At 35.3% G+C, this 27,672-nt stretch overlaps 2 protein-coding genes across 13 annotated transcripts in view; one reads left to right on the forward strand and one right to left on the reverse strand.

Moving 5' to 3' along the window:
* CCDC18 (coiled-coil domain containing 18) overlaps nt 1-3,896 on the reverse strand; it is a 187,763-nt gene extending 183,867 nt beyond the window's left edge. For 7 of the 11 annotated variants that reach the window (XM_055084457.1, XM_055084456.1, XM_024119641.3 and 4 more), the window contains exon 1: nt 1,269-2,494. The gene's annotated coding sequence lies outside the window, so the exon portion shown is untranslated. Of the gene's footprint in view, nt 1-1,268; nt 2,495-3,182; nt 3,209-3,787 lie in introns of those variants that run through there. The other 4 variants (XM_055084454.1, XM_055084453.1, XM_055084452.1 and 1 more) reach the window with 4 other exon arrangements.
* Nucleotides 2,651-18,938, forward strand: TMED5 (transmembrane p24 trafficking protein 5). 2 transcript variants are annotated; one of them, XM_007110718.4, is made up of 5 exons: nt 2,651-3,120; nt 8,205-8,302; nt 13,475-13,658; nt 15,578-15,630; nt 16,019-16,221. In XM_007110718.4, the coding sequence occupies exons 1-5, from the start codon at nt 2,941-2,943 to the stop codon at nt 16,080-16,082; spliced, it is 579 nt and encodes a 192-aa protein (XP_007110780.1). In that variant the 5' UTR covers nt 2,651-2,940; the 3' UTR covers nt 16,083-16,221. The 2 variants fall into 2 exon arrangements, with proteins under 2 accessions (XP_007110780.1, XP_007110779.1); XM_007110717.4 differs by lacking the exon at nt 15,578-15,630 and having other exon boundaries at nt 2,653-3,120; nt 16,021-18,938.
* The last annotated feature ends 8,734 nt before the right edge of the window (nt 18,939-27,672 follow it).

A 27,672-nucleotide genomic window follows, 5' to 3' on the forward strand; every position in this document is an offset into this window, starting at 1 on the left:
TCAATAACAAAAAAACTAACAACCCAATCCAAAAATGGGCAGAAGATCTAAATAGACATTTCTCCAAAGAAGATATACAGATTGCCAACAAACACATGAAAGAATGCTCAACATCATTAATCGATTAGAAAATGCAAATCAAAACTACAATGAGATATCATCTCACACCGGTCAGAATGACCATCATCAAAATATCTAGAAACAATAAATGCTGGAGAGGGTTTGGAGAAAAGGGAACACGCTTGCACTGTTGGTGGAATGTAAATTGATACAGCCACTAAGGAGAACAGTATGGAGGTTCCTTAAAAAACTACAAATAGAACTACCATACGACCCAGCAATCCCACTATTGGGCTGAGGTGGATGGACCTGGAGTCTGTCATACAGAGTGAAGTAAGTCAGAAGGAGAAAAACAAATACCGTATGCTAAAACATATATATGGAATCTAAGAAAAAAAAATGTCACTTTTTTCTTTATTCCCGTCCTACCCCTAGAGCCTAGGGGTAGGACGGGAATAAAACACAGACCTACTAGAGTATGGACTTGAGGATATGGGGAGGGGGAAGGGTAATTTGTGACGAAGTAAGTGAGTGGCATGGACATATATACACTATCAAACGTAGGATAGCTAGTGGGAAGCAGCCGCATGGCACAGGAGATTAGCTAGGTGGTTTGTGAGCACCTAGAGGGTTGGGATAGGGAGGGTGGGAGGGAGGGAGTTGCAAGAGGGAAGAGATATGGGAACATATGTATATGTAAAACTGATTCACTTTGTTGTAAAGCAGAAACTAACACACCATTGTAAAGCAATTATACTCCAATAAAGATGTTAAAAAAAATAAATTAAAAAAAATCATGATAAAGTACCACATTTTACTGTTAATTAATACACATAATTATCATGAATTTATATTATTAATAATACAATTAAGATGAAGGCTTTATAATCTCTACTTCTCCTATACGTTTTCTTGCATAATCTTAAAATTACATTCCTCTTTCAGATCCTATTTACCTTTGTCATTGTAGCATCTCTTTCATCACCCTTGTAGAATTCTGACCACATCTCAAGCTCCAAAAGGTTAGGAGTCCTGTGTACTATATTCAGGACTCTAAGGCACTTAGTGAAACTCAAAATTTTCAGTGAATAAATGATGATTACTAAACTGCCCTTCCTTCCCCTCATCTAGCTAAAATAATATGACAAATTCATTCCACACTCAAAATTTCTCAGATGTAGGAGGAAGATTAAAAAGAAAACTCTCACCTTATTGGAAAAAACTGGCAGGAAATTAAATGAGATGCTATGGAATCTTAGTAGAGAAAATGTTTCTATCCTCTTTCCTCTTTTGTTTCCACAAATTTGCTTCTGCTTAAATGAGAAGACTCTGCCAAACACAAGTCAATGGTCCAGGTCCCCACTCTGCTTTCTTTTCAACATCTCTAGTTCCCTACAGGATGGTGAAAGAAAAAAGGGTTATGAAAATTTAGGCAAATTCTAAAATGCCATTCGACATTGTTTCGACTAAATCAGGTTTATGTCCAACAAATTCTGTACATTTTCATGTAAGAATTCTCTAACCCTTCTTAAGTATCAATGAAAACGTTTGCTATGCAAACATAGTTTTCATTTTCCTAGTAGGCCATTTATTATCTTTAAAAAAAGATTCCTGGGACTTCCCCAGCAGTCCAGTGATTAAGACTCTGCGCTTCCACTGCAGGGGGCGCAGGTTGGATACCTGTCAGCGATACCCGCCTGCCATGCGGTGCGGCCATTTATTTTTTAAAAATAAATAAATAAATAAAATAAAGATTCCTCCTCCCTTCAACTGACAGCAGTTATGAAGTCTAGCTTCTTTGCCTGTACGTACGTGGAAAAGCACATCATGCTACCGACAGGCCCTGCCTTCTTTTGGCCCTAGTAACAATGCTTTTGTAGGTATACACACGCACACCCATCACACCGAAAAACAAGTGTTCATTATACTCCCTGTATGTAAAAAGATGGTCTGTAGTCGAAAAGTATTCCTCATTTTGGAAGGAGGCCATGGCTTTATGTAGTATTGTCTTGTACCAAAAACACTCAATTTGACAGAATTGGTCCTTCGTTCATCTGGAAGAAGTGGAGGAAAACATGACAGCTTCCTTTCCGATTTTTCGTCAACTAAAATACAACCCTGCAGAGCAGCGTGCGCAGCGAGGGCGAGGACCAGACGAAACGCACCGAGCGTACCGACAGGGAAAGGAACAAAACTCCTTCAGGTAGGCGGGTTTCCACCCTCCAGGGCAGTCGCTCACCACCCAAGTCATAGTTGTGAGAGAGACCCACCGACGACGGCGCACGCCGCGCTCTCCGCTGCGTTCGGAAACTTCGGACCCTCTCCCGGACCCCAAGCGTGGAACCCCAAACACACCACGCGGGAAACTAGCGAAACCCTGCTGCGCCGAGTTCGAACCGCCGCTGGAGCCGTTGAGGACGCCCCGCCCCGCCGCAGCCCCGCTCCCCGCGAAGACTCTGCGTGAAGCGACGCCGGACGCGCGGGGCCTTTTGGGGATTGTGGTCTGCGAGCGCGTCCGAGCCTGCCCACCCGGAACTACATTTCCCACAATTACTGCCAAGACGCCCATTGGTGTGAGGGACGCCATGGGAAGCTGTGGCCGTCTGGGTGTCGAGCGGGCGCGCTCACGCGGGGCCTGAGGGAGCCAAGACCCGGGAAGGTGTGGAAAAGGACTGCTGGCTCCGCCCTCAGTCCCTACCCTTTGTAGGCCGGCGTTTTCCCCTCTGAGAAACGCCCCTCCGCCCCGGCCTTCACCTGGAGTTTCTTCAGGCTCCAGGTTTCCCTGCCAACCACGAGGAGTCCAGGGAGGAACAGCGGAGCATAGGCGCCTATAACCCACGCCTCCCACGCCTTTTCCAGCCCGAGATCGCCCAGGCAGGGATGGGCGACAAGATCTGGCTGCCCTTCCCGGTGGTCCTCTTGGCCTCTCTGCTGCTTCCTGGGGCGGCCGGCTTCACGCCCTCCTTAGACAGCGACTTCACATTCACTCTTCCGGCCGGCCAGAAGGAGTGTTTCTACCAGCCCATGCCCCTGAAGGCCTCGCTGGAGATCGAGTACCAAGTAAGTGCAGAGGTTGAGCCAGCCTCCTTCCTTTAGCCTAGATGCACGTCGTCGCCTCTCACCGGCTTAGAAACTTCTTGTGGACGACCGGTGTGCTGAAGAGGCGAGGGCTGCCCGGAAGCGGCCAGCTCCGCGCCGGCACGCGAGGCGAGGCTCTCCCCGGGGTTGGGGACCGAGAAGTTAGGCGGAACCTGGAATTGACTACCTCCACCCTCCCCTTTCCTCTGGTCGGAAAGAGGCCAGCTCTGGTGATGTCGGTGGTTTTTCTCTTTGTTTCATAATTCACCTGTGTCTTTTCTAGCCAGTACACGCTTCAATACTGGGAATTTCACAATACAGGCCTAATACACGTTCTCCTTAATCATTGGACGAGATGTTGACACTTGGCGTTAATCACCCCCACCACCCTCCCTCAATTCCGGTATTGTAAATCTATACTGTCATTGCTTCAGTTAAGGATTTTTGAACTGTGACCATGTGATTATCACTAAATCCTATTTCGGAATATTTTGAAAGGGGCTATTGATGTGTTTAATGGTACATTTCCTTCTCAGTTATATACCCGTTATTTAAAAACCAAATAAGATCTAACTGTATATTAAAACTTTGTAATCTTTCGTTCAGCATTCTAAGCATTTCTCCCGTATCATTGCTTTCTTTTTAGTACCTGCGTAATATTATAGGGAATTGCCTTAATTTATGCGGTCATTCTGGTAGAGGGTAATTTCTTAGAAGAAGTCTTGTCAGCTCCAATACAGTAAATTTCGATGTTTCTAAGTAGCACTGAAAAAAAAAAAAAGATGCCTTGGTGTGGTTCATCTCTCAATTTTTTTACAAGTTACCTAATTTTTAATCAGATGTTAATTTTTTATAGTTGATGTAGAGAATCTTTTTCAATAACACGTACTGTCACATATAGAGCAAAATAAAGTTACTTAGAATTTTCCTCTGAAGGAACTTTAGAATTAGATTATTTATAAATGCATAAGGTAAGCATAGAGAGTAAAGTATCTAAAGTCACACAGTTAATGAGCAACACTGAGGCAGGAGCTCAGCATTTCTTGATTTCCAGTCCAGTTCAAAAGTTCATTGACTGAACAGTTATCATGTGCCAGTAATGGAGAAGTGGAGACGAGGACATGGGAGAAGGGACAAACAACAGAAAGAACCCTTTTCAAGGATCTTAATATTTAAAGGTCACTGGCTCATAAACAACTAATTTCAGTAAAGTATGGTTAGATGCTGTTGGAGGAGGGCTTCTTCTCTGGGGTATCAGAAAAGAATTCCTGGAGAAAATAAATTGGAATCTAGAAAGATGCTTAGGTGAAACAGGAATGCCAGGAAGAAGGGGCATTTCAGGAAAAGGATCAGAATGAATAGACAGTTCTGAAAATGCATAGTGTTAGTGTTCTAGCAGTGGGCAATATGTAGTGGACGCTAGAAGTGCTGAGTTTTCAGTGGACCTTTAAGACTATAAAGTCTAGGGTGGGAGTAGAAGAAAAAGAGGTTGGAGAGGTCAGGAGGCTGGATCGTGGATCATGAATCTTAGCTTGTGTGCCATGCTGAGTAGCTTTGACTTTTGTCTGTATAAGGGCCATTGAAGATTAAGCAGTGTGGTAACCGTCAAAAATGTTTTACAGTGTGGAAGATGGATTTAGAGGGCAAAATTAGAGATAAGGAAGCCAAACGGGGTTAGAGAAATAGATAACAATTTTTATTGTTCAAAATTCATCAGTATTTACTGAGGTATTAGGAAAGAAATCTATTTTAAACTACTGACATCTTATGATTGAGAGCTCCAACTGTAGAAAAAAAATGCCTGGGCTGAAATCCTTACTCTGGCACTTAACTACCTGTGTGATCTTGAACAAGTTACTTAATCCCATACCTTTAAAATAGAGATAACAATAGTTAAGAGTTGATTTGAAACAATTAGTTAATAAGTGTTCATGTACCATCCCTGACACAGTAAATGTTCAATATATGTTAGTTTTTTTACATTTACACTTCTAGAGTTATATAGGTGGTATGGCTTAGCTTTATACTTTGCATCTTTAATCACTCAAAGGGACTATTCCCCTAAAGCATTCTGCCTAAGCAATTTGTTTTGATTGAGGAAAGAAGTAAAATCATTAAATGTCTGTAGTCCTAGACAATGTGAGAAGGGTTTAAAGGGTAGAGATCATCTTCAACCCTTTGTCTGCATTTTCCAACTCTGTGATTACTTTTCCAGTAACTACAAGCTACTGGGTTTTGTCTTAGTTTTTAAAATGTCAGGGAACAGACTTTCTAGATATTGCCCTTGGCTTACTGTGACATATTGAAAAATTTTAACCTTTTCACGCTTTTCGGGTTTAAGAGGACACTTTTAGGATAATTGACCAGCCCCACAATATATTAAGTTCTTGAAATTTTGAAGTGTCAATATATATATCTTATGATCATTCATTTAAATTTTTATATCATTGAGTGCTTAATTTGTGTAAGCTTTATGCTAGATACTACAGATACAATCGTGAGTAAAAATATAGTCCATGCACTCATGCAGTCTAGTTAAGGAGATAGACATTAATCAAATTATTACACAAATAAGTGTGATATTAGAACTCTAATAAGTACTATGAAGTGAAGCTAAGTGCATAAGCTATGAGAGTGTTTAATAGAAGGACTTGATTTCACAGTGGGAATTGAAAGAAGACATCCCAGAAGAGGTGGAGTTCAGATCCGTAGAAGAATCAGGCTTATTAGGGATAACGGGGTGGAGCAAGGTGATGGATAAAAAGAACAACATGTGGCAATCCAAGGCTTTGAGGAAGAAGACTGAAGAACACCTTTGAGGGACTGGAAGACTATGACAGAAAGGTGAAAGTGGGACTCATCCATCATGATCCATTGAAGTCACTGGGAAGTTTAGTTTTAGATTTATGGTATTGTTTTTATATTTTAGATAGATATTTTGTATATTTTAAAATTAGCTTCTGTATTTTAAAATACCATTTTTAATGATTTCATTAAGCCTGACAGTCACTACCAATAATATCTTTTGTTTTACTCAAGTCTTTGCTTAGTTTTGTCATATCACTTACTTTTTGATTTAATGATATGGTTTTTGGGTTTTGGAGGAGAACCTTGAGTAATTCTTTCAGAACGCTTTGAGTCCTTGGATATCTGAAAATGGCTTTACCTTTTGTTTTCTCTTCAGTAAATATAACTTTTTTACTTGGAAAAACTGAAGACATGGCTCCCTTGTGTTTTTTTACATCTAGTGTATATGCAAGAATGCTGATGCCATCCCAGTTCTTGTTATTTTGTAGTTCTCTACTACTACTCTTTGGAAGTTTCTAGGTTGTTCTTTTTAAATCCTTTGGAAAAGTCATTAGGATTTTTGGATCTTTTTTCATTTATCCTGCTTCACATCTATTAGACTCTTGCAATCTAAAGATTTTTATCTTTTGGAGCAGAACTTTTTATTCTCTTATTTGATAACTTCCTCTCCATTTCTCTTGGTTCTCTCTTTTTGAAATGCTTTATTAGGTGCGTATTTGAAATCTTTAGCTCTGTCCTTCATAAAGAACTTACCATTTTCCTCATACTTTTCATCTATACTTTTTCACCTTGTTGTGAGAATTCCTTGGCTCCTTTTAGTTCTCTGATTTTTAAATCTGCATCCATGCCCATTCTGCTGTCATTACATTCGCTAAGGCTTTATTTGGGCAATCACATTTTTGGTTTTTCTAAGAACTTTTTCATATCAGCATCTTCATTTTCTGTAGATTTTTACATTCTTAATTTCTCTGAGGATGTATATTACATTTATCTGAGAAAACATATTTTAAGTCTGTTTACATTATTTTTTCAGAATTTGATCCTCTGAGAAAAACCAATAACATGAAAAAGAGGGCATCCGTTTCGACAAATATTTGGTGTCTCTCTAGTCTGTTTTGAGAATTTTGAGACTGATAGATATTGGTAGCTAGATGTATTCTTTGCTCAGTGGAATATCTTCCAGAAATTCCTTACTCTTCAAATCTGTTAACAGCTTTCCTAGATTTCCAGTGTTGTTATAGATTATTTATATCGTTATGTTTTCTTCATTTCATTGGGACTTAAAGAAGAAAAAGAACTATGTATATTTAGCTAGCCATTTGAAACCAGTTCTGTTGATCAGTAAGTACAGCACAAGAATAGGTAATCTATCATTCCATTAAAGCCACCAAGAAAAATAAAATGGAGTTATATAACAAAAAGAGTAGCCTTTGAAGTCAGATTGCTGAGTTCAAATTTTGACTATGCCACTTATTTACCATATCACCTTAGGCAACCTTCTCTGTGCCTCAGTTTTTTGTGGGTTTTTTTTTGGGGGGGGGGTTGTTTTGTTTTTTTAGGTTAAAATGAAAACAATAATAGAACCTTCCTTTTAGAGTTGTTGTGAGGAATAAATCCACATAAAGCACTTAAAACAATGTGTGGCATAAACTGTAATTGTTAGCTGCCATCATCATCATCATCATCATCGGGACATTTTGAGATTGTAAAGGAACAGGTACTTTCCTGTTTCCTGTACTTAATTCTTTGGCCAATAAGTAAATGGCCTGCTTGGAATATATAGTTCATATTGGGAAATAATGGGTATTGCTTGAAAAAGTCAGTTGGAATCAGATCATAGAGGCCTTGAGTTCCAGGCTAAGAACTAGCTAGTTATTATTTTATTGAGGAGGAAACAAACTCAGAAAAGTTACATAGCAAGCCCTAAATTGCCCAAGAAAAAGGGTCTACCAATTGAACTACCTTCTGTGTTTCTACTCTACAGGGCATCTGTTTTAAGAAGACTATTTCAGTAATACCCGTAAGACCTAAATTTAAGTGATGGCAACAGGAATTGGCAAGAAAGGGACAAGTTCCAAAAATGAATGGAATTGAACCAAATGGTCTTTCTGCTCCTTTCTAGCCCTAACATGAGTCTGTTGACTTTCTTACCTCTCTAGGTTTAGAAATGAAATCTTTTCATCACATGATCTACTTAATATAGCTTTTTATTTTTAGAATTTGTAAAATGTGCTCTTCTCTTCTATGCCTTCCTACAGGTTTTAGATGGAGCAGGATTAGATATTGATTTCCATCTTGCCTCTCCAAAAGGAAGAACCTTAGTTTTTGAACAAAGAAAATCAGATGGAGTTCACACGTAAGTAATCTCTTAGTTGGGTTCCTTGATCTGAATACCAGTGGGCACAGGAAAATTAGCACATTTGATACTAAATGTTAGCATTAAATGATTCCACATGAACATTTTAAACAGTCCTTGTTAGTGATCTATCTTAAACTAAAATGTTGTCCATTAATCTTATCTTTTTGTTTAGGCATTTTCTTTTGATCTTGACTAAGTTTTTGTGTTTTTTTTTTGCTTTGGTTAATGAGATAACTATACCATAGGTACTGAATTTAATCTATTGTGGCATTTTAAAGCTGCCTTTCTGGCTAGCACAGGCTTTTTCTATTTTAACTGTAAGTTACTGTTCCAGGTATATATCTTAAAGTTTCTTGAACTTCTGGCTATATCATTTTTGCCCATTGTTTTCTTAAAACAACAGTATAGTAATACATCTTTGTGTGTGTGTAAATTTTTATTTTACTCCAACCTCATTCTTTTTAGATAATTAGAAGATCTGAAAGTAAAAGATCTGACCATAGGAAACCATATAGAAATAAAATACTTTTTATAACTCTGAGTTTAGAGTTTGATAAAAGCCCATATATTGTATCTCTTATATCTCATTTCTCTGTTTTCATATCTCACTGGTGTTTCCTTATTTCATTCTTTTATTTTACTGCAGCACTTTGTTTACTCAGTATTGTTATCGTGTTTAAACTGTGAGTATATAGGAATAAGATCAAATATAGTGTCTAATATTTGCCATAAACTAGACTTTGCATTTTATATGCTTCTAAATTAATCATTCCAACCCACCATTAGAGATAGATTCTTTGATTCCCCAATTCCCATTTTACAGACAAGTAAGTCTGCAGGGATACACATTTATTAAGAGGAGGAGGCAGGATGAACCCAAATTCTTGCTTTCTACCATACGATGCTTAGAACATTTCTGGCACATAGCACTATGTAAGTACTAGCTATTTATAATAATTGGCCTTTGTTAACCAAAGTACCTGACATGTAATTGATACTCAGTAAATACTGAATACATGTATGAGTGAATGAGGTGGGGAAAATGTCTCAACCATAATTTTTTAAGTGCTTTTGAAAATGGTGTTTTACCTATACAGAGCTCTAAAAAAAATCTGCATAAACTATTGATAAATAAAATCAGAAGTGGTAATTTTAAAAGTCAGTTAAGATTGATATACCAGAATTAACTATGCTTTCTCTTTGACAGGTGTATGAACAAGAACTAAAAATGTAGTTCACCTTTAAATTTCAGAATATAGAAAATGTGTAGAATTTCTGTCAATTTTAATTTCTCTCCAACTTTCTGCTTTCATTTAGAGATAAATTAAAATTAACTGTTAGGGGGAAAAGGTATCTTATTGCTTTCTTGCATAGAATTACCTCTCATTAAACCACTGGGAGAAAAGAATGAGTTTATAAGAGTTCACATTTATCGAGTTCTTTTGATGTGCCAGGTCACGGTTCTAATATGCACTTTACATGTATTAATTTTTATTCTTCCCCACAGTCTTATGAGGTACTTGATATTATCATCTTACCAATGAAGAAATTGAGGCATAGAGCAGTTAAGTAAGTTGCTGAAGGTTACACAGCTAAATGAACAGCAAAGCCAGGATTTAAGACCAGTCAGTCCAATTCACTCTTAATCACTACACCAGATTTACAAATCTACTTCCTAAAAATTAGATTTAAACAAAAATTTATCTTTAGCTATATTAACTTTTTAAAGGCAACTAAAATCTCAGTTATACCACCGAAACAGTTTTTTTCTTAAATTAAATCTTTAAAACAAATGCTGTCCTTCCAGAAGTCAGGGTTAGTAAAAATGTCTCCAGACAGAGCCTTAAACTGCTTAATACCTATTTGTCCAGTACTGTCATATATAAAAGCATTTTTCTAGACCACTGAATTAATATTACCTTAACTCACAACATAACTTATAAATTTTGGACTACTTATGCTAATTCTTTTTCTACTTGAAAGGAAAATTTACTCTATATGCTTTTATTTGGATAATATTTTATATCATTTGTAGTAATGATATTCCTTTCTACTAAAGGTAGTCAACACAAATTTAGAAAGAAATTAATATAGGAATGACTACAAAGTAGTAAACATCTTTTTTTTTGTATACACATGTTGAAGCTCATACATCTGAGTCAGTGCTCCTCAAATTTTTTTCATTTTTCCCCGTCCCCATACAACCTTTTTAGGCATTTTTTTCCTCATCATCCCCCATGAAATTTTTTTTTTTTTTTTTTTTTTTTTTTTGCGGTACTGGGGCCTCTCTCTGTTGTGGCCTCTCCCGTTGCGGAGCACAGGCTCCGGACGCGCAGGCTCAGCGGCCACAGCTCACGGGCCCAGCCACTCCGCGGCATGTGGGATCTTCCCGGACCGGGGCACGAACCCCTGTCCCCTGCATTGGCAGGCGGACTCTCAACCACTGCGCCACCAGGGAAGCACCCCCCCATGAAATTTTAATACCGAAGATATACTACATGCCCCCCCTTTTTTTTTAACTCTATGTATATCTGTGCTTTATATATAAAAAGAATAGGTACAAAGCTTACCCTTTTTATCCAATTCAGGGTTAAGAATGACTAAATAAAGTTGGGTTAAATAAAATTAAGACTAAATAAAATTAAAAGTTAGATTAAAAAGTTATTAACATTAAATTTAACTTTATATTTTCTGAATAACTTAATATAATTTATCATATATTGTGTTCATTACACATGCAAATTAGCAATTTATATACATAATAGCAATGTAATTAAAATTTTTTAAATCATTCCAAATATTTTTCAAGAAAAGTAGAATGATTTAAAAAATAACATTAACTTCTTAAAAAGTACTTTTAGTGGCCTTAACTTTTAACTTTTGCTTGATGTGGGAAAATAACTTTAGCTACTCAGTAGTCATTCAGATATTATTGACTTTTTTCCCCAGTGTTTGGCATAATTGATGATGGGTTGAATAACCTTTGTAAAATTAAATAATAAAATATAAACTAGTTTTATTCAAATCTTCCCCCAAAATGCAAAGATTAAAAGAGATAAAATGTATGAAAGCAGTGTGTAAATTATGAAGGAATATACAAGTGCTATTTTTATTTATAGTATATATGCTAAAATCCAATCACATCGCTGAGTAGTTATCTCTTATGCTTAAACAAAAACAGCAAGTCACAAATAGGGGGAAGAAAAACAAGACTGGCTTTGAAGATGAAGATCACACAAGGCTATAGAAAATAATGCAAGGCACCTCAAAAATTGAAGATCAAACATACACCATCCACAAGGGAGCCAGTGGCATCATTAGGCATGTGTAGGCCACCTCTTGCCCTATGACTTCTAGATCAAGCAATCAACCAATCAATCAAACGTCCTCCAATCACAGCTATCTATTTGCTAGCATTTTGTAGCAGTGTTCCTGGACACAATGTGTGGTGTGTGTCTTCCATGAGCTCATGCTGCTTGTGATATGCCCAAGACAACCCCATGAGAGAAAATTAAATACTAAGGAATACGATTTTGTCTTAGGATTGAGCTTTGGAGGGCCACGATACTATTATAGCTTTTTCTTTTTTTTTGCCCATCTTGAACCAGTTTTCACCCCTAGGGGGCAGTATCCCCTCATTGAGAATGCAGAGTCTAAGTGAATAGTCAGTCACATTTGGTGGTTATACACTTACTGTATCAGTGATGCCATTCATCAGAATACACTGGAAATTTTTCCTCAGGAAATGCCCCACATCTAGGTCCTATTACATAATGGTCACATTTTATTTTGTTTTGTTGCTTTTAATATTGTTCCCCCTGCATCCATACCAGTGTTTGCTTCAGGCTCCTTTCAAAAGTTAAATGAATCCTCAAAAGACAAAGGTTTGTCATGATTGAGGAGACTGCAAAGAATACAGACAGGCTCTGAGCAGTACTGTAGAAAGATCAATTAACTTGAGAGTCAGATATCCAAGCTTCATGTATGCCTATAACAGGCTATGTGATCATGGGCAAGTATCTTAATCTATGTGAACCTTATTTTACTCACCTTGAAAAGGTCGATTATGCCTACTTTCAAATATGATGATAAGGATTAAAAGAGATAAAATGTGTCAAAGCAGTATGTAAATTATGAAGACGTATACAAGTATTGGCTATTTTTATTTATCGTATATATGCTAAAATCAAATCACATTGCTGAGTAGTTGTCTCTCATGCTTAAACAAAACAGTTAACTCAGAAGTAAGGGGAAGAAAAGGATGGAGATTGGCTTAAAAGATGAGACTCACATGTTGTTCAGAAGGTTGTAGGAAATAATATAAGCTGCCCCAAAATTTAAGCGATCTAGCATATTGGAGATAAGGAAAGTTCACAATCATTTAGACCAAACTTCGTGAATAGTTACAACGAAAACTAAAACACAGGTTGAACTTTGTTTTTTGTGGCCAGCAGTAGTAAATGTCATTAGCCTGTGCAATATTTTGTTTGTTAAAGTTTCTCTCCACAAAAATATTATTAGAAAGCTATTTTGCTAAATTAACTCGGCCCAGGTCAATTATCTTGAATGTGAAGACAAGATCATACGTTGTTATGAGTGGCATTTATTCAGTAAAGGTAATGCCACTGCGAGTAAAGCTCTGGTTCTTGGACACTGAACTCATTCCTAATTTTTGTAAACTATTACAAAGATGTACTTAATCCAAAGGGGCCTAGAAGAAAGCATTTAGGACAGTCCATCACTGCTTTTGAAAACAAAGCAAAACTCACTTTACAGATTAATCTCAAAGGGAAGGTTTGTAGTGATATTTCCATATGAATTGAACTCATTATAAATTACTTTTAATAATGTATAAATATTAAGGTTCATTGTGAGGTATCATGTATCTAGGTTTTTAATCCTGTTTTCTTGCAAGTTAAGTCAAGCTCATTTGCCCAATTTACTGAGTAAATGCCAAGTACATCTAAGTTGCAAGTACTTGAATATGTATTTCCAGATTGCTAGTTTCCCAAGAAATTTTAAATTGTCTTTCAATACTAAGGAAGTCTTTCCATCAGTAACCTGTCCAATTATTATAAACCATTTTATTCCTTCTCTTTTACAGTAGTTTTTCCTTTGATCCCAGATGGAAGTACAGATAACTGAAGACATGTCCTCTTTTTAATACAGGATAGAGACTGAAGGCGGTGACTACATGTTCTGCTTTGATAATACATTCAGCACCATTTCTGAGAAGGTGATTTTCTTTGAATTAATCCTGGATAATATGGGAGAACAGGAGCAAGAACAAGAGGACTGGAAGAAATACATTACTGGCACAGATATGTTGGATATGAAACTGGAAGACATTCTGGTCAGTATGGTTTAATAAAATAATAAAAATTACTAACATCTAGAGACCTTAGTATGTGATAGGCACTGAGCTAGGCATTTTATCTGCATTATCTCACCAAATCCTTACTTAATTCTATGAGGATTATTATCTCTATCTTTCCAATGAGGAAAATTATGGATTAGGGATATTTTGTAATGTCTCTGTCACAGAACCAGAGAGAGAGAGAACTAGAATTTGAACACAGACTCTTAACTGCAGAACTCCCTTAGAATGTTCACAAACAGAAGACTGTAATAATGATCTGCAGAACACTTGCACATATAATAAAATTGAGTAATTTGTAAACACTTAAGATGTACAGGCATTTTTTCCCACACCATAGTTTTTATAACATGAAATTTGATATTACTTAATTTTGGGAACACTATTAACATTACTTAGCCAAACCTGGCAGTTATCAGAAACTAGCACTACACTTAGGAGTAAAAGCTTTTAGATTATGGCTTCTTGGCTTGAATTGCTTTATGCGCTATTTATCATAAACATGCATAATGAAATGTGCATGTATAAGAACCTACTTGCTAATAATAGTACTGCCAGTGATGGGGAGAAAGATCATTAATTACCCTTTGGCCACAACTAGATGTAATAAAATGATAGAATTCTCAGTGATATTTATAAATAGCATATATACCTGTGTTATAGAACTTTCCACAGGAGAAATAATGTGATTATTCCATGTTTGAAACTATATAACCTCTAATACTCTTATAACCTGAACTTTTATAATATGATATTTTGATCACTTTGAGGTTTCTTAGGAAAGCAACAATCAAATTATAAGAGACATACTGTAGATCAGTTAGCTTAAGAAGTCAGAAAATTAAATGATCATATCATTTGTGTAATTCCTTAGTGACTGAACTCTCCGAGCCTTGGTTTCCTATTATCCTCGGGGATAATACCTCTAGAGTTGTTGTGAGGATGAAATGTGATATGGCATGTATATAAATGCTTTAAACAGAGTCTGGCACACAATAAATGTTAGTTTTCTTACCTTCTCCATTGGTGTCACTGTGAATACAAACAAAGGATTAAGTTTAATTGGCATGAATTTTTACCATGAAAATTTTTGATCTCACCATTTCATATGTATACTAAACTTAGTTGAATTTTAGAACTAGAAGAAGACTTAGTTATCATTAGTCCAGCTCCAAACTCCCTTTCCCCTTTCATTCCATTTTATATGTAAGGAACTGGCTTAAAATGGAAATGATGTATCCATAGTTTCACAACTAGTCCAGTCTTTTTCCCACTCATTTTTTAAATCTCAATCATATTAATATATTCTCCCATTTTAAATGTATATTGCCAACAAGAGCAAAATAGAAGTAGCTGTAAATTTTGTTAGTACTTCACTGCATTCTCAAGAGATTGACTTCATTCACAATTAAACAAAATGACCAGAAAGTTCAGATTTAAATATGGCTTAAAATACTTGGTCTTTTTTGAAAAAAACTAAAATGTCTTTCAGATTTTTCATTTATTCCCCCCTCCAAAATTTTTATCACAACAGCAAACTTGAATAAATAATTTTATACTTGACTATCATCGTCATGATATTGAAAAGAACTATGGATGGTCTTTTTATTTGGGGATCTGAATCCCATATTTTTCTGGAAAATATACCATTGCTTTACAAATGTGCCCATATGATAAATATTATATTTTGTAGTTTTGTAGGTTTAGCAGAGCAGTCTGCAATTTTGTGTATGTTTTTTTGCATTTAAATGAGGATTTTAAGTAAGGTGACTATCCAGGAAAATCTGTTTCTAGTATTTTCTTATTTTTGCCATCAATACTTTTTGAATTTCGAATCACAACTTTACCTTATATTCATGTAAACCTTTTATAGTTTTTAAATCACTTCTCACCAGGACCCTACTATAAAAATAGTTTTTGCAGAAGATGTGCAACTTAGAATGCATCTTGATAAGCTTGTTTTATGAATGTGATCTTGGAACATTTTTGTATTAAAAACAGATTATATTTTTTATGGTTGTTAGGGCTAAGAAGATAATGTATATAAAATTACTGGCACTATAGCACTCAAATGTATTTTCACATTATTTATTTTCAATTCACAGTAGCTTTGTTCATTTTTAAAATAACTAATTATAAACAATAATTTAAATACATCATGAGAACTATTACATAAACTTTATATAATAAAGATCTTTAGGTAATCTAAGTAGTACCCACCCCTTAATTAAAATTGTGTTTGGATATTAAACTAGTAAGAGTACTGTGAAGCACATTTTTAAATTAACTTAAAATTACTGAGCATTCTTTTACAATAAAATTATTTTTTTATCTCCAGGAGTCCATCAACAGTATCAAGTCCAGACTAAGCAAAAGTGGTCATATCCAAACTCTGCTTAGAGCATTTGAAGCTCGTGATCGAAACATACAAGAAAGCAACTTTGATAGAGTAAATTTCTGGTCTATGGTTAATTTAGTGGTAATGGTGATAGTGTCAGCCATTCAAGTATATATGCTGAAGAGTCTATTTGAAGATAAGAGGAAAAGTAGAACTTAAAACTCCAAAGTAGAGTACTTAACATTCAAAAAAAGGGACAGAAAAATGCAATAAACTGTTACAGTCAAGACCATTAATAGTTGTTTGCAAAATGTTTTCAGGCATTACCATAAGTGTGAAATAAATATTAATTTTAACGTGAAAGGAAAGTCTTCACTTTCATCTGTGCAAGTAATCTTACTGTTCCAGTTGTACTTAAGTGTATAACAAGTATTTTGCAGGTATAAATGAATGAAGCCATATTAATAACGGCAGTTTCCTACGTTTGAAAAAATTTTGCAGATGTCATAGGTGATTTAAATAAATGAACTTTGGGCCTAAATGTAACACTGAACTATGTTTTTAAAAGATTGTTACCCAAAAGTTTCTTTGTAAATGTGGCAATTACAAATTAATTGTAGAAGTTTTTCAATATATTAAGTTATAAATCATCTGAGAATTACCTAATCATGGATATCTTTAGAAGACAAAGACTCAACTTTTCTCTTTTTACATATGTATCTCCTAAATGTAAATAGAAGCATAGCTGTGAAAACAGATATGTGGGATTTTTATAACCAAATATATTTCATTTTAAAATATTAGCAAATAGTTTTATATACCTAACTTACATTCCCAAAAGCTGACATTTTGAATAATTCTTAAAAATGCTAAGTCATACTTATTAAAATTAGGACAGATTTTCTCTTTGAAGAATAAAGATTGCTCCCAGTCTCTATAAGAATACATTCTGTCTAATCCTTAACCAAAATATAGATTTTAAAATTAAATGTGAGGGAAAATCATTTTATTTTTATATTATCAACAGTGTTATGTTAGTTTTAACGTGTTTACTGACTTGGATAATACATTAATACCAGCAGTTGTGAAGGAAATATTGCTAAAAGGATCTGGACCTAATGTAAGTAAATATCACTTCTGTGTTCTCAAAATCAGTAAGAAAAGAATAAACTCAATATAAAAGAATTTAGAGACTATCCTATCAAAATAAAGTTCACTTAAACTATAAATAAAGTATTTGGAATCTGAATGGCTCATAATGACTCAATCCTAATATAAAGTATGAGATTAATTTCCAGCTAACTGGAAGAAACTGGGTTTTATTTTTTTACAATTGTTTTATTCTGTTTTGAATGATCATTTATAAGTATTCAGGTACATTTTACAAAACATAAGCCCTACTGGGTATAAATATTTATTAGTTTTTATTACAACTTTCATAAAGTGACCTTTCTGATCACTTTATTTGACATTCAAATAAGGATTGGAAACCCACAGAAGTTTAAACACTCAATATGTAAATAACCCTATAGTCTCTGCCATCCTGTCTTACTCAAGTACTAATAATTTAATGAATTAAATAGAATTTTTAGGTTATACCCATTTGTAATATTGTTTATGACATATACAAGTTAGAAACAATCAACTTATAAACTTGAGTATAGAACAACCTCTGTGGGTTAGTACTGCTGGAATTCTTAATAAGCAATAATGATATCCAGAGAGAATGCTTTCATCTATAATTTACACTCAAGAGTGGTACAAAAAGAGAGATATTTCCCTCCTTCTTATATATTTCCCTCTATTCTTCTTCAGAAAAGAAGTTTAGATTTCCCAACTCTGAAGCTTTTTAAAAATGAGATAAGGTATGATTACCTTAATTTGTCAAGAAAATGCTCCTGTGTGTCCAGAAGTAGCCCCTATAACACATGCAAAACAAGGGCCAATAAGATTATTGCCTATGAAGAGCCCTCTCTTCTCCCCTTCTGATACACTCATAATAAGAAGCAAACTTAAAGTACTATAGCTAATAAAACAGTACAGATATAAACTACTGCATCTTTTCTATAAAACTGTGATTAAGAATTCTACCTCTTATGTATGGCTGGTTACTGTACTGTACTGATTCTTTACCTAACAATAAATTTGTTACATCACCTACATATGATTTGTGTCACTGATTTTAAACCACTGATTCAGTAACTTACTATATAATAATGGCCTTATTTGGAAAACAAAGAATTTAAGAATATTGAGGACAATTTTATTTTTATAGACAAAGCGAAAAGAAGAGATTATTTAAGAAGCATGTTACCTGTATTAACCAAAAAGTAAATTTGTACTAAATTCTTTAATATTTCTAAAGGCATATTGTTTATCTGCCTCATGTTTTTTTAATGTCAGTATTGTTTTGACATTAAAATTATGCTAAAACTGAGTAAGCTATTTATCACTTAACAGCTTATTTTGTCTTCAGTTTTTAATCATATAAACTTTTAAAATACTACAATATTTAACTGAGGCCTAGAGTTTCACTATGATTTGCATTTGGATCATTAATGATTGCTATTCTTTCATGTGAATGTCAAGATATAGAGGATAAGTGGTTGAAATAGCACTGAAATAAATGATAAACTGAAATGTAATTTTCTGCTATGTATGTTTATCCTTCTTAAGCATTATTATGTCCTAAAATTGACAAAAATTGAGTACCTATAATTCTGTGCCTCCCCAAAGAAAATTCTTTATCTGAAATTTTCAAAGATATTGATTCAGCATGTAATGGTTTTTCAGTTGAAGTGTAATAATGCACAATCAGTGTTGCTCAAATTGCTTTATAATTATGAACAGACACAGCCATATTAAATAAGCAATGAATACTGTGCTGAGTATATATAATAAAAATTACAATCAAAGAATGTCTTATTTATCTACCAGTCATTGTAAATGCTGTCTAATCCTTAAAGCCTTCATTGATTTCATCTTAACCAAGTGTGCTCTCCCTTCCATTTGAAAACCCATACGTCTCTGCACTTTTTATTGTATATCATTCTACCCTGCATTAGACTTCTTTTCATATATGTACTTATTCTTCTGTTGCCCAAACATGCATTGTAACTAAAAGGTCTCAAAGTACAGGGGCAAAGATCATCAGTTCTGAAAGTCTGGGATGCTAAATAAGCTTGTTCCAGTCTTCTACCCACTGAAGAAACTGATTGTTTAGGACTGGAATTTGGCTCCAGAATCTTAATTTTTCACCCACGCAATTTGGGATTCTGGTGTCCACATTATGCTTGGACCATTTGCTAACTCGGTGAACTTGGGAAATCAAAACTCCTTTGAACCTATTTCTTCATTTGTATAGGTATTTTAAGTAACATCTTAAAACTCAGTTAAAAGAGCATTAAGAGAGTCTAGTGCTTGGTGAAGGTTGGTATATTATTGATGATTTCCTTCAAACCATTTAGACAAGCCACTCTTCCCCCACAAGTTAGTAGAATTCCTTAGGCACCTTTCTGGTTCTGCATGCCCATCACTTTCAGGTGTCTGGGCTTCTGGAAGGCTTGTGTCATTAGACAATGGATATACAGCTAATGTGTATCTAGGAGAATGACACAATAAAGAATCCACACCTAAGATGATATCATATGAGAACGAGCATATCATGGATGCCAGTTCCCTACATCTAGAAGAAAAGGTGAGGAAATGCAGGGCAGGGAATAAAATTAGAGGTCTTCAATGACCATGAGTCAACAGCAAAATGAACAATGAGAATCAGTTATCCAACAGTGAAATGAACTCCCTTATATATAAAGAAAGCAACTACTCCCCAATCTTGGAAGTTTTCAAGTGGCAATAATGATCAGAAATAAAAGGGATTACTTCTACATCTGGTGTAAAATGGAAGGATGGACTAACAAAACTAAACTTTATACTCCTATTTCAATTTTAAAAGCACTAAGTAATACTGTCTAATCCTTAAAGGATTAGGAGAAAGCTGAAAGAAAAGGCCAGGGTTTCACAAGACACATTGTAGAGTTCTATTTTGCTGGATTCTTGCTTGGTGTTAAAAAAACAAATTGCAAACAAAATTTAAAACACCATACCGTTTATAATTACTCCAAAGAAAATGACATACTTAGGTATAAATCTAACAGAACATGTACAGGATCAGTATGATAAAAATTATCAAATGGCTGGTAGAAGACCTAAATAAATGGAGAAACATACCATGTTCAAAGGTTGGAAGGCTCAACATAGTAAAAAGATCAATTCTTCCCTAAATTGTTCTATAAATTTAACATTAATTCTTATAAAAATCCAGCAAGGTTTTTTTGTAGACAAGGACAAGCTTATTCTAAAATTGATATGGAATGGAAAGGCAAAAGAATAAGGCAATTTTGAAAAAGAATAAAGTCTACCTATATTAAGGCTTACCTTATAGCTATAATAATCAACATGGTGTGGTACTGGTGGAGGGACAGACACATAGATCAACAGAACAGACATTCTAGAATACACCAAAACAAGTCTAACTGATTTTTCACAATGGTGCAAAAGCAATTCAGTAGGGAAAAGACAGCCTTTTAAACAAATGGTGCTGGAGCAACTGAGACAAACACAGGTAAAAACATGAACTTAAATGTTAAAATGATAAAGCTTTTTGAAAAAAATATGAGTAAATCTTCAGGACTTAGGGCTAGACAAAGAAGTTCCACACTTGACACCAAATACATGACCCATAAAAGGAAAAACTGATAAATTGGACCTCCTCAAAAGTAAAACTTTTGCTCCATGAAAAACCCTATTAAGGGATGAAAAATTAAACTACCGATGGGGAGAAAACAGATGCAAATCACATATCCAAAAAAGGACTAGAATATATAAAGAATTCTCAAAGCCCAACAGTTAAAAAAAATAAAATTCTATAAGAAAATGAGCAAATGACATGAACAGACATTTCACTGAAGAAAATTTGTGGATGGCAAATAAGCACATGAAAATAAGTTTAACATCATTAGCCATTAGGATAATTCAAGTTAAAACCATAAGATATCGGTACACACCTACCAGAAAGGCTAAAATTTTAAAAAGTGGTTACAACACCAAATGCTGGCAAGGATGCAAGAGAACTTGGATCACACTCTTACATTGCTAGTGGGATATAAAATGGTACAGTCACTCTGGAAAATATTTTGGCAGTTTCTTATAAAACTACACATGCACTTACCATGCAACCCAGCATTTACACTCTTGGACACATCCCTGAGAAATAAAAACATGCTCAAATAAAAACCTGTACACATTATACGCAGCAGCTTCATTTGCAATAGCCCAAACCTGGAAATAACCCAAATGTGCTTTAAAGATTAAACTTTGGTTAAACTTTGGTACATCCATACTATGGAATACTGAGCAGCAATAAAAAGAATAAACAATTGATACATGCAACAATTTGGACAGACCTCAAAGGAATTATGGTTAGTGGGGGGAAAAAACCATAAAAGGTCACACACTATACCATTTCTTTTATGTAACATTCTTGAAATAAAATTATAGAGATGGAAAACAGATTAGTGGTTGCCAGGTGTTAGGAATGGAGGAAAGAAAGGGAATGTGGCTAAAAAAGGCAGCCTCGGGATGGAACAATTCACTCTCATGATGGTTACACAAATCTACGTGTTATAAAATTCACAGAACTATATACACATACAAATGAGTGCTTGTAAAATTGGTGAAATCTGAATAAACTCTGTGGTTTGTACCGACATCAATTTTCTGGATTTAATATTGTACTATATGCAAGATGTCGCCATTGGGGGAAACTGAAGAGTACACAGGAACTCCCTGCAATTTTTTTTTTTTTTTGCAATTTCTTGTGAATCTATAATTATTTCAAAATAAAAAGTTAAAACAAAAACGGGGCAGGTGAATTTTATACCTGGAACAGACATTACTGTGTTGTAAAATACATATTTCTAAATGAGCCCAGGAATAAGTAAAATAATCTAACTTCATGTTAAATAAAAACAAAATATTCTCATTGAAAAAAGAATTGTCATTTTAGGTATTGGTTCAATTCTTAAGAATTTAGTTATCAGTAGAAATGTGAAACACTGTATTCTTCAAGGCTCTTAAGGAATTGAGCCTGATCATTTTGACATGAAATACGAAAGAAGAGTCAAAAGTCAACCTTTTTCCTTTTTAGAGCGATTCCATTTTCCAAAATATCATCCAGAGGTTATACTACAATGAAGTGGTTATTACAATACTGCCATGTGAAGACTACATCTACTTCTCAAATATTGCAAAGTCATCATGTGAATCTCAACAGAGAAGCTATCCTTGACTTTTTCAAATGCTAACTTTTCACTGACAATCATGACATGTAGGTATAAGGAAAATCTTAAACAGTGGATGATTGATTCCTTCGCCTATAAAGGTAACAATGTCTTTTTGCTGTAAAGATCTTAGAATTAAGGCATATACAGGACATGCAGCTGAGAAGCAACTTATTAAGTATAATATAAACCACTGTAAACTCTTAAATGCCAAAGGCACATAAATTTAAAAACAAATGTGCTGGCAATTACTACTTCACTATCCCTTGGACAAATAGCAAAGGAGTAAAGAATGAAAAAGGTCATTTTATTTAGAATGAGGAAGAGGGATATGCTAGAAAACATTATGCATTTGGCTCATACTCTCCTTTGATAATATATTTCCTTTCTGGCACCCAAGGGAAGATCAGGATGCAATACTGTTATATCCCCATAGCCTCTAATATAAGTTACATTCATCACAATATACCCAAGGCAAGGTTTAATACTTTAGAATATGAAAAATTTGAGCATTACTATATCCAGTACTTTGGAGAATAGAAAAGCAAAGAATATGCCTTTAAAGAGTTGATGGTTTACCTGGGGAGGAAGACTGGTTAGTATTCAGGAATTATCAGCTACTCATTTTTCCAAGTCAGCTGTCATTCACTGCTTCAAGTTTTGCCAGATTCCTCAAATTTATGTTGCATCCCTCTTATATGCACCCTCTACACTTCCCTTTCAAATCACTCTTCACACCGTATCAGAATTAACGTATAAAAACCCTATACAAGACTAATCTCTAAAAGCAGAGAACATGTCTATTCTATCCACTGCACCCAGCACAATGCCTAGAACACAGTATTTGCTTATGCAAAGATGAGGCATACTCTTTATTAAGTAAAAAGTAAAGTTTCTAAACAACATGAACAATCCTCTTTAAGTAAAAATGGAAACAGATAAGTCTTGAAGGCTAAGGCTTATATACCATTATCTCTGGATTGTAGAACTTGGAGGAGTTTCAGAACTGTAAGTTTTGTGTTACCTGAATTTTCACTGAAATATTTTTGTATCATAGTTGAAAACAGTAAACCATTTTCACTTGGGGAAAAAAATAACAGAGTTGATAAAGATTTCCTCCTCTGTTTCTCTCATCTACTACCTCCATGCCTCCCAATCATTGCCCCTTTCTTCTAAACCACATCTTCATTTTCTTAGAACCACTTCACTAATTCTTTTTGTTGCCACCTAATACACAACATGAAAGTAAGCAGAAAAGCAATACATGATAAACAAATTAGCATTATTTCCTCCAAGTCAGATTTAGATGAAGAAAAGGAGTACTTTAAACCCCAGATGTAATTTCTATTACAAGAAAATCCATAATTGGAGAATACTGCAGCTTCCTTATAAAGGGAATGAACTGCCTGTTGATTGTTATATTTAACTAGTTTTCAATTATTACTACTAGACTATAGCAAAGGCTTGTCATTTTCTACACCTAAATTTATATTTCTCAATACCAAAAACACAAGTATAATTTCTTAAAGAGGTCACTTTCAGTAACTACCTCCAATATTTTAAGGCTGCTTTGCAGAGTTATCCAAGAAAACCATCTGACATTTTTACTCACTACTCTGAATACGTTATAAATATTGTAAGTATCAATATTACTGACTCTGTTTCCTTCCCAGAACACTTTACCTCATTCTTTTTAAAACTCAAACTACATTCACATTAGTTTTTTTTCAGTATTTCTTTGATTTTTATTACAACCTGTTTTTTGTGCAACACCATTCAGAAGCATGGACTTTTGAATCCCCAGTATAGAGTATCCATCTGGAAAGCCCCAGAAAGTATTCTCTTGAAAACATTTCCAAGTGCTTTTGCTTCAGAATAAGCTTTTAAATAAAACACAATGGTTTCCCACTATGTAGGTATTGTTTCAAAATACCAAATACTTCCTTTGTTCAACTAATACCTTAAATCTGCTCTAATTATTATTTTTATTCTATGATAGCAGGTAAGACATTTTTATTGAAAATTTTCAGCATACCTGCCACAGTACCATCATGAAGAAATTTGAATGTTCTAGATCTTTGCTTGAAGAATGGTGAGGAGCAAATGTTCAATAAAGAGCAGAAGCTTCTGGGAAATGCCTGGCAGAAGCAACAACTGTTAAAAAATAGTCTTGTTCCATAATCCCATCCTACTCCACTTCTTTACTTATTTCACTACTTCCAAGCATCAACCTTTTCTTCCAATCAAGCCTATCTTCCTTACTGCTCTCTGAACAGGGCTGTTCTATTTAATGACGTAACTAGCCTCCCAGGTCCTCAAAACTTAAAGACCCATGACCTGCTCAGTCAAGTACTGTCAACTAATCTCTCTAACCTCTCTCATAAGTATTCCCAACATCCCCACTGCTTCTACTACCTCAGATTTACCTAGATTTAGGGACTTCCTTGGTGGCACCGTGGTTAAGACACCGCGCCCCCAATGTACGGGGCCCGGGTTGACCCCTGATCAGGGAACTAGACCCCACATGCATGCTACAACTAAGAGTCTGCATGCCACAACTAAGAAGTCAGCCTGCCCCAACTAAGGAACCCGCGAGCCACAACTAAGGAGCCCGCCTGGCGCAACTAAGACCCGACGCAACCAAATAAATACAATTTTTTTTTAAAGACACAGTTAAAAAAACAAAACAAAAAAGATTTACCTATATTTAGATTAGCCCTAGCTGGCTTTGTACCTCATATTTCCCTCTAATTCATCCTACATCCCAGTGCCAAATTAATTGTAAAACACACCTTAGCATAGCAGTCCCATCAGAATCCAGATCATTTCCAGCCTCAACTATGTCACACACTACCCAAATTCTACTATCCTTTTCTGTGTGTAGGCTTAATGCCTTTGCTAAATTCCTGTACTGTGGAATGCCCTAGTGTGTTCCCTTCTCTACAAATCCTGATCATTCATGGTCCATTTTGAACCCCTTTATGAAGTCTTCCCTAATAATTCCTTTTCCCAAATGTCCTCCACAGCCAGGCCCCAGGCAAAAGTACACTCTCCCTTCCCTTAAATGCTCTTGCCACTCTTCACACTTTAAATAGGTAAACATATATGTTCTAAGCTTCCCAGCAAAGAGGAAGAGACTACTTCACATTTTCCTCCCGGTAGTGTCTTAGAAAACAGTAGGCCCTCAAATATTGAGTGAGATGTTCACTCTCAACTCAGGCCTGTTCTTACCCTGTTCCCTCATTTTGAACTTAGCTTTTCTTTCCCTTAGCCTCTATTTAACCCATCTTTCAAGGTACAACCTAAGAAATATTACACCAAATTAATCTCATTTCTCCAGCAATATAGCACATATTTGGATACCTGTAGTCATATGCTGTTTCCAAACGCTGCTTAATTCTCATGTTTATATCCTAAACTCCCCAATACTGTACCATTCTCTAAAGTATGCTCATTGAACTCCCACCCCACCACCACCAAAATTCCATCTCCTTGAATTTATTTATGCTGTTTCTTATCCTACCCTATTTTTGCCCATCAAAATCCTATCATCCTTGGAGGAGGGATGGATTGGAAGTCTGGGATTAGCAGATGCAAGCTACTATATATAGAATGGATAAACAACAAGGTCCTACTGCACAGCACAGGGAACTATATTCAGTATCCTGTAATAAACCCTAATGGAAAAGACTGTGAAAAAGAATATATATGTATAACTGAATCACTTTACAGCAGAAATTAACACAATGTTGTAAACCAACTATACTTGAACAAAACAAATTTTTTAAAAATCCTATCATCCTTCAGAGCCAAATTCAAATGAGATTCCCTTCAGTAAGTCCTTCCCTAATGCCTCTCTTAGATTTACTCTTCCTATGGAACTCTGTACCAATATTCCATAGTACCTAAGATATTTCAACTCAAATTTAGTTCTATTTATGTTTGCAACCTCCATAATTTAAGAATTCAGAGCAGGACTCCTAATATTTCATTTTTCTCTTACAAGCAACTCACAGGTATTCAAAATATAATTGCTGCATTTAAATAAACAATAATACAAAATGGTTTGAAAAACCGTTTTCAGGAACTGAGGCATACAAAAAAAATCCTGCAATAATACTGAAGTAGGTTGAATTGAGTCCCCCAGAAGATAGAAGTCTGAACTTCACGTACTTGTGAATGTGAACTTATTTGGAAACAGGGCTTTGTAGATGTATTTAAGTTAAGGATCTTGAGATAAGATCATCTTGGATTTGGTGTGGGGCCTTAATCCAATTACTGGTGTCTTTATAAAAGAACGGAGAGGGGCTTCCCTGGTGGCGCAGTGGTTGGGCATCCGCCTGCCGATGCGGGGGACGCGGGTCCGTGCCCTGGTCCGGGAGGATCCCACGTGCCGTGGAGCGGCTGGGCCCGTATGCCATGGCCGCTGGGCCTGCACGTCCGGAGCCTGTGCTCCGCAGCGGGAGAGGCCGCGGCAGTGAGAGGCCCGCATACAGCAAAAAAAAAAAAAAAAAAAAAAGAAAGGAGAGGGAGATTTGATACAGACTAAGGTTGTATAAATTGAAGGCATTAATTGGAATGATATGTGTACAGCCAAGGAATGTCAAGGACTGCTGCCTACCAGAAGCTAAGAGGCATAGAATAGATTCTCCATCAGAGGTTCCAGAAAGAACCAACCTTGTCACCACCTTGAGTTCAGACTTCTAACCTCTAGAACCATGAGAAATAAATGCTTTTGTTTTATGCCAAGTTTGTGGTAATTTTTTATGGCAGCTCTAGGAAACCAATATATATAGTTTTTTAAACATCCAGAAAAATGAATTTTTTATCTTCAAAAATAAGCGCAATAATGAAGTTCTTAAGAAATAAACAGGTTTTGAATTTTATTTAAGTAAAACTGTATTTTACCTAAACTTATGATATGGTAGATAACCAGTGGCTTACCTTAAACTGAGTTTAGGGCACCCTCTCAATATGAAATGTCTTACGTTAAAAGTATACAATTTTAAAAGATGTAAAACCAAAGGTATACCTACATATACTATAATTTTTAAAATTCATGCCAATTCTCAATATAATAATCATGATGAATAGATGAAGTTTTGTTTTATGAGGTTATTTTCATTACAATATAAATCTTAATGTTCTTAATGGTGAAGGTTCAAAATTTCAATGTAACAATATTAGGTATGGGTCAATATTTTGTTTATTCTCTATCAAAAAATTTAATACAGCACTACCCTTTAACCCTTATATCATGTTTCTAAGTTATCTAACTTTTGCTTTTCTAAGTCAGAGTGTGTTTAAGTAA

The sequence above is a fragment of the Physeter macrocephalus genome, chromosome 4 (assembly GCF_002837175.3).
Source record: "Physeter macrocephalus isolate SW-GA chromosome 4, ASM283717v5, whole genome shotgun sequence".
Taxonomy (NCBI): domain Eukaryota; kingdom Metazoa; phylum Chordata; class Mammalia; order Artiodactyla; family Physeteridae; genus Physeter; species Physeter macrocephalus.